This window comes from Panulirus ornatus, chromosome 65 (genome assembly GCF_036320965.1).
Source record: "Panulirus ornatus isolate Po-2019 chromosome 65, ASM3632096v1, whole genome shotgun sequence".
Lineage (NCBI taxonomy): Eukaryota > Metazoa > Arthropoda > Malacostraca > Decapoda > Palinuridae > Panulirus > Panulirus ornatus.
This window is the reverse complement of record NC_092288.1, coordinates 24,336,155-24,344,659: the sequence shown is the minus strand read 5'-3', so window position 1 is coordinate 24,344,659 and position 8,505 is coordinate 24,336,155. Positions and strand designations below refer to the sequence as shown.

Below are 8,505 nucleotides of genomic sequence, written 5' to 3'. Positions count from 1 at the left end.
TAATATTAGGTACAAGCAAATTAATGTACCCAACACCATTCTATCAACACTGAACTTCCTACAACAAATAAGGAAATTTACACTTACCCGGATAATAATTTGACCTGAGGTGGAATGTGGGAAGAAATACGCATAGGTAAGCCACCCAGCTATACCAAGGACAAGTGCTATGAGGAACACTACTCCTACCACAGTACCAACACTTGTGCCACTTTCTTCTACATCTGGAAGATAATACTACAACTCAGTATGAGTATTATATAATATACATACCCATTCACCTTTTTAGTGTCGATGCAAAAATGCTCTGAATTGGGGTTCAAGAGAAATCAATGATACTATTCTTACTACTTCAAGCATCTAGATCATAGTATGCCAAACTACTTCATAAAGTAATCTGGAAAAGACATCAAGGCACCCAGCTTTTAGATACATGTGTGATCTAAATTGTTTGGCATATACTTGCTGGGTCTAAAACTGGAAATGGAGTACAGTGACAATGTCTCAAGATAATTCAGTATCATCTACCCTGCTGTCAAGATCACGATATGCTTACTGGTTAAACATGACTAGTCAAGACTGACCACTTACACCTACAAAAGAACAATTAATTATAAATGGACACTATACTCCCTGTCATATATAAATCATTACCAGTAAAATATATTCCAAAGGCACAGTCATATTCACTAAATACTAGTTTTATTTACAGAAGAGGTATGCTTTCCAAGCATAAAACACATACATTCATCATGAAACTCAAGGTCTAACCTGAATGTTGAACAGTACATTGTTAACTTTACATACAAAATAAAATCAGATATGTATAATTCTTTATCACTTAAAAATCTATATACAAAAGAATGCTCAGCATCATATAAGAAAAGGCAATCTGCACTGTAGAAGTAAGGCTGACTGCATGACAAGGATCTGAATCATGCATCCTGTACACAGCCAATAAAAATCTACCACACATCACAGTATCTTGTGAGGTAACAGTGAAAAAACATTTACATGCTTATTATGCAAGGAATAATAAAAATAGTACAAGCATAGAAAAAAGAAAACCTGACTTTTACAAGACCTTACACACCAGTCAAAACAACAGATCCAAGACAGTTTTTTTCCACATCAAACGATGTGGTGCAATAAGCAATAAGCCATTAACATAAGATGCGGTAAACCACTATGCCAAGAACAACTCTACCTCTCCCAGAAGTGCGTGCCAATGCATCTGGCTCTCCATCCGATACAATCACTTTGCTGTTGTCCGAAGCATCCATAGCAGAGGAAGTGGTGGGGGAAGTCATGGGGATGGGATTGGTGGATAGAGGATATGGAGAAGAAACTGGAGAACTGGGGAGAGAGGATGAATGGGTAGGAGAGGAGGGCATCTCATTAAATGTTGGACCAGAAGTATCTTGACTGGATGTATTAGTTATGTTGTGAGTGGATGAATAAGCAGAGGCATTAGTAGGTCCTGGAGGTATGTCAGGAGTTGGTAGGCTGGCAGAGGTATCCTGGTTGGGGAGGTTGCTTCCTCTGCTGCTGGTGTTGTTAGTGGCTGAGGAAGACTCTGAGCCTGTGAGAAGAGACAGTCAGTGCCCGTCTTGTGAACTCGAGGCCATAAGTTATCGGCTTTATCTGTGTTTCAGTCTCCATTTTTTTCCAGAGGCTCTAACTATATGTTGGTGTAATTCACAATATTCTATTTAATTCCTATTATGGACTGTACCTCATAACTAAGGTTTCACCAACACTGATCCATGGTAACAAGTCTCATTAGAAAAACTGCTAAAGCAAAACCATAAAAAGAAAGAAAAAAACACAAATGCATGATATTCAAAACATCGGAAGATAGAGATGTAAGAGATATCATTTATAAGCAAAGCTTTAACACGCTTTTGAGTACATGAGCTAGTTTATGTAAATAAGTATTTCCACGGGTGCGTGCACATGCATGCACACAACGTCCTGCAACAGATGAAATTTCAAAGTTCTGCATCTTTTCAGCTGTGATGCATTACATTAAAATCTACATGCAAGACATAGCATGTTTCAAGTATATACAGAGTCCAGTCATCTTATTCTTCTGCAAAAATATCTCGCCACAAATACCTAAACAATGTGCTATAAAGGTGAACCATCTAAACTCAATACATAAAAGAAAACGTTTGTAGCTTATCAATACCATGAGAAAGTTACCATAAATCAATCTCCTTGGAAAACTTCAAACACTACTTACAAAAAAGAAAGACAAAACTACCAGAAAACAATCTAAAACTTATAAGAGCATGCACTGTAAATCTAGGTCAAATGTAAACCTCATGTGCAAGACCTGTAATTACCCACTTGTACATGCCTATTAGTCATTTTAGTCCATTCATCCACCATTCACACTTTGAAGGAACTTTTCCACATCTTTCTTAACAAATTTCTAGTTTAATTTCACATTTTGCTGTCTGACTGTCCTATTCCTATATCTACTGAAGAACAGTTAACAGTTTACATCATCAATCTGTTTTAAAAATCTTAAAAGGTACTGATCAGGTGTTGTCTCACCCTTTTACCTTACTTGAAGGGCAAATTTAAGAACTCTAGCTTTTCCCTGTAACTTAACTTTCTTAATTCTGGTACCATCTATGCATACTTTGTGTGTACTTGTCCTTATCTATTAACTATTATCAATTACCTATTTGAACTGTACGGGAGGGAGCCTTGAACTCACTAGGCCCCATCTCTGAACATTCTCTATCATACCTCTTAAATATATGTATGCTGTCAACATTAATCATGTCTTAAGTCATTATATTCCTTTCATCCACCACTCTTATACTATAAAAGTACATCTTTATATCTTTTTTGACAAGTTTCTTGTTTAATTTCAAGCAATGTTCTCTGGATGTCCTATTCTCACATATGAACTTTCATTTTCTACATCACTGAACTGTCTTACAACCTTAAAGGCTGTGATCATGTCATCCCTCACTCTTCTCTCTTCCAAAGTGGAAAAGTGGCCTCTTGCCTTTTCCTGTAACTCAGCTCTCTTAATCCTGGTACCATCTTTCCTGCCTTCCTTTGGACATTTTCTAGTGGTTCTTCGTACTCCTTTAAATGAGGTCACAACATTTGAGAAGTAGAGTCTAGATTTGGCCTTATGCATGATGTGAACAGTTTGATAAATAATACCTTACCATGACCTTGAATGGCACTCTCATATTTGATAGCTGGTAGTTGGTCAGGGACTACGTTGACTCCAAGTTTTTCTCACACAGAGATTACAGGAGCTTGTTTCTAGTTAGATGATAATCATATCGATGCCTTCTTTCAACGAATCCCATCCTCATTACTTTGCATTCACTTGGGTTGACCTTCATATACTATGTCTCAGACCAACTACAGAGTCTGTCAATATCCTCTTGGAAGGTAATGCAATCCTCCATGCTACTCACATTCTTCATGACATTTGCATTATATACACACATATTAGGATAAGATTCCATATCTTCAGGCAACTCATTTACATAGATCAGGAAAAGTTAAGGTCACAGAACTGAATGCTGACACACTCTGCTAGTGATCTTAACCCATTTTGAGAAGGCTCCTCTAACACACATACTTCGTTCCCTTGCAAGTAGATAATCTTCAGTCCCAAAAGGAGTTTCACCCTTAGCGATCCAGCATCTTAATCAGCCTCTTGGTATGCCTTTCTTTAAGAAAAGATGATAACAGAGACAAATACAGCAACTTCTGCCATTAGCTTCGAGTCCATTTTGCCCAAAAGATTTCCAAGATGCAGTTATCCTCACTTCACTTGTTTAGAATCCCTCCTCTTCCAAGAAAAACTAGAGCAGATTAAAACCAAAAGTATAGCATACATACATTGACAAAATTTATGAACATTATAAACACCTTCATCATAAAGCACGACCAAATTCAGCCACTAACTATCATTAAAAAAGTTCATGCTAAAGATGCTCACTGACATATGCAAAACTCACCCTATGCAAATTAATTTTTACTCAGAAAATTCCTGAACAACCTTTATAAGAACCTTCTCAGGTTCAACAGGACACAGAGAAAGCAGGACTGTTAATACACACTCATACCCATCTAAGCAAAGAAAAACATCTGAAAATCAAAGAAAATGTTCTATGCCAATACTGAGTAGAAAACATTTTCCTACCTTACTGAAGTGGAGTTAAAAAACAGAAGAGAAATGGCTTCATTGGCACACATCCATCACTAGCTATTGTGTGTAATGTACTCAACCAGATCTTGCTAATCACAGGCAAGCCCAATAGATTACTCCATGGTTTACCTTGACTATAAACCATGTCTTGCTAATAGCATGTTACCAACCATATACCTCTCACATGCATTTCATTTCATTCAAAGCATGTCTTTTGCACTCCTGAATGTTCAGGCCCATGGATTTTTTCACGCCATCCTTTCACTTTCTCCTAGATCTCCCTCAATCCTATGCTCCTTCCACTTTTGATAGACAGATCCTCTATGCCATAGTACATGAATAAAAAATGAAAAGGATTGGAAGAATATTTATAGCTTATGTTTGATGAAAATATGAGTAAGCATTCCCAGTTCATTCACTCCACTTGACAAATCCAAAAGGAAGGAAATCTGTATCAGAAGTATGGAAGCTGAGTTACTGGGGGAAAATGGTAGCCATGAATCTGCCCATCATGGAAAAGAAAAGGAGGGGAGATATGATTGTAGTTTCCAAGCTTCAGAATCAACCTCACAACATTATTTTCAAGCTTTAGAATCAACCACATCATTTTAAAAACACAGCAATGAATAAGATCCAAAAGATGTGGAGACTTATTCTCTATCAAAAGAGTGGTAAATGAATATGCTGATGGAAAAACTTACGAGAAAATGGAAAGAAACTTATAGAAATAAGTTAAGTGATTCACCATGTTTGAAGATCTCTATCTCATCCTATACAAACAAGTAATATAAGACATTCCAGGGTTCCACCCAGTTCTACAGCTAACAAAAGAGAAGGGTCTGGTTACTGCATGACTGGTCTCTCCTAAGACTGAAGTTCTCCATTCAATTCACCACCAATCAGTCTTTTCACCATTTGTTCTTTTTAAGTCTATTACCATTAGTACTTACCTTCTCTTTTGCACATTTGTTCCAGTTACACTATAGAGTCATTTGTACTTATATGGAGTGCTCCCCTTATATATGGGCAGTTCTAGGTCTACCAAGTCAATAGATGATTCTAAAGCAATCTAACTTATCAGCTCTCCTAGTCTGACCTCAAAACTTGATCCACCATTCCTATGTGCTACTGTTGTTGCTTTCCCTCTTCTACAGATGTAATTGGTCTCTGCTCCTGTGAACTCCCTGCATGCATATCCCTATCATTAGCTACACTATTCAATAATAGGCAAGCAACTACATCAAAATTTTTGTGTGGCCAATAGGAACAAACATATGAGTTGCTGTAATACATTTCTTTTCATACACTGCTAAGCTTCTGAACTCTTAACATCTCAACCTGCTCATTTTTAAAATAAAATAATGGTTTTCCATACAATAAAGAAATATATTGATGAGGAAGAGTTTTCCCACTTAAAGCAGTGAGACTGAGCACTATATCTAGTGATGAATACAAGTCATAGTGTTATTCTCCTGAGCTTGTGCAAAATATGAATGGTAGATTCCTCTGAATTCTCTGAGCATGGGGTGAATTTGAGCAAGTCAGGTACTGCACTAGTCTTAGTAAAATCCACTGATGGATAACATGCACTGGTCTCAGTGTCATCTGTTGATGGATAACATGAGTCAAGCATTTTCATTTTCTTAAAAATACTTGGTGATCAGCATGTGGCCATCAATGGCAGTGGCGCCCACTGTACTGAGATGTATTTGTACTTCATATCTGGTAATAAAATGGTAAACCAAAGAAAGTTTCTGATCTGTGAGTCAAGATTTCCATACATACTGAAAAACACGTATCTTTCATTTACTATCATGCTCAGGAGGGATGGCTGAATCTGAATGCTTATAAATGCAAGGTGATTGTACCTGATGAAGAACAGGAAGAAAATGAAATATGGTTTGATGAAAAAAAAAAAAAAGTGCGATCTTTCTTTCCTTTTTTGGCTCTTCCAATTCATGCTACATGCATTTCTTTTCCTTCCTATTAAAGCAATCAAAACAATCCTGAAAATATGATCCTCTTTAGCATCTAACAGTTGCTTCCCATCAGCTGCTTAATTATCTTTTAAACTAACAACTATTCTGAAGGTGAATTTTCTTATTCCCTCTGCACCAAGATGCATATTTTCACCAACACAAAGCACAAGGTTCATTTCAAATCATAAAAAAGTCATATTCAATTATGCAGTTTTCCACACATCCCAAACCTCATGCAGGAAAATCTACACACAATAATATTCAGGCAACTAATTGCAATAAATCTAAAATAGGATTTTAGTTAAACCAAATCAATTCTACCAAAAAAACAAAATAAACAAACCTGTACTGTATGGCTCAACACTGGCATCATGACCAAAGGTATCAACAGTAGTGGGGATGACAGCAGCTTCATGGCAATCATCAGCACTTCGGATATGGAGACCCTCACAGTCATTATGCAGCCACTCTTGACGGTGTCGATCTAGACCACTGCTACAACGCCCAATTATACTGCACCACTGGCACTAAGTTAGGAGTACAAATTAATGAAATTATCAGTTATGGATTGTGGATTATCAGTTCAGAAATTAGTACTGTATGACCAGTTTCATAAGAATAAATCAAAACTGATTTCTTACTTCCATCTAGAGGACGGAGAGGGATGTTTTACAATACTTCCCATAACTTTTACCTTTCTCTTATTTCTCATTAGTATCCCAAAGCAACATAATCAACATTACTAAACCATCATACACACTTCTTCAGCTGTTATAACAATGGTAGGTCTGACATTTCATAGTTCATATTTGTTCTAAAACACAAAAATGTGTTCACCTGATAGGATGGCAGATGTCGTCATCACCTATTTGCAATGTATGGGGATCGAGTTTTACACTTGTAGGGCCCCATCTCTTGAACACTCTACTATCGTACAAATTAAATTGATGTATCCTATCAAATCGATCATTACTCAGTCATTCCATTCCATCTATCAATCACCCTCTACAAAAGTACTTCTTTACTTCTTTTTTTTTTTTTTTTTTTTTCCCCCGCTGTCTCCCGCGTTTGCGAGGTAGCGCAAGGAAACAGACGAAAGAAAACTTCTTTTTATACAAGTTTATTTCTTATTCTAATGTATGTCCTCTGGTTGCTCTATCCCTAAATATCTCAAAAAAAAAAACTTCACAGTCTGCTTTATTGATCTCTTTTAAAAACAAAATGGATGTGATAACGTGACCCCTCACCCTTCTCTCTTCCAAGATGGGCAAATATAAAGTGTTTAGACCTTCCCTGTAACTTAGCTCTCATAATCATGTGGGATCTCCTAGACATAAAGGTACATCAAATGAAAGAGTCACGGCAAGTGGTTTGGTGGCGAGAGAAAATGAAGTGTGGCAAAACAGCTGGAGTGAATGGGATTGCAGATGAATTTCAATAATAATGGAGTGAGTGTGTTGTTAATTGGTTGGTTAGGACTTTCAATGTATCTATGACTCAGAGTGATGTGACTAAGACTGGCAAAATGCCTGTAGAGTGCCACTGTACAAAGGCAAGAGGGACACAGGTGAATTCTTTTTAATCACAGAGGTAAAAGTTTGCCAAGCGTATCTAGCAAACGGTAAAAGAAAGTGGTGATCATTGATCAAGTCTATCTATCTATATCTCTGATGCCTGTTCCTGGTGGAATTCCCTCAAAGGGGTGGCCACGGCAATAGAGTCTCCATGATTAAAGAACTCCAGTGCTGCTTCTTAGCCTTTAGTGTGTCACCCTTAACAGGCCACAGGCAGAGGGCAAGTCTTGTGCAGTGTTTGCAGAGGCTCCTACCTAATGTTCCTAAATGACTACTTCTATCTAATCCCACCAACTGCTTCTACCTAATAATCCTGCCTAAATGTTCCTACCTACTACTTCCACCATTTTGCTAAGAAAATCTAGTCATGAAGAATGAGCTGCATGAGCCAAGGGTTGTCAGGTGTTACATATGACAAGGAGAGACTGTATGTTGTGGACAGAATACCAGTAGTCCACATATTGGTGAGGCATAAAGAAAAGACAGTTATCTGGGTCATTGGAGATCAACCTGACAACCACTAAAGAGCTGGCTCACTAAGCAGATGTTACTAACCCTCATGATTCCCAAATGGGTAGTACTAGAGATATATCTCCCTGGTTGTTGGCTGCCTTAGAACTACTACTAGTACAACTAAGAGGGTGCTTAAATGCACAATACATCAAACCACAAGACAAATATGTGTTTTCTGGGGTGGTAGAGGATGTGTGGATCAGGAATTTGCTTTGAACTGTGTGTGTGTGACAAATACTTAGAGAAA

General features: G+C 37.5%; 1 protein-coding gene across 4 annotated transcripts in view; it reads right to left on the bottom strand.

Annotated features, from left to right (window-relative positions):
- Window positions 1-8,505, bottom strand: part of l(1)G0289 (lethal (1) G0289) — a 523,775-nt gene that overhangs the window by 20,852 nt on the left and 494,418 nt on the right. For 3 of the 4 annotated variants that reach the window (XM_071657580.1, XM_071657581.1, XM_071657582.1), the window contains 3 exons: window positions 6,515-6,698; window positions 1,208-1,582; window positions 88-224 (listed from right to left, as the gene is read on the bottom strand). In XM_071657580.1, the coding sequence (XP_071513681.1) occupies window positions 88-224; window positions 1,208-1,582; window positions 6,515-6,698 (696 nt within the window). The remainder of the gene's footprint in view (window positions 1-87; window positions 225-1,207; window positions 1,583-6,514; window positions 6,699-8,505) is intronic. The other variant, XM_071657583.1, reaches the window with a different exon arrangement.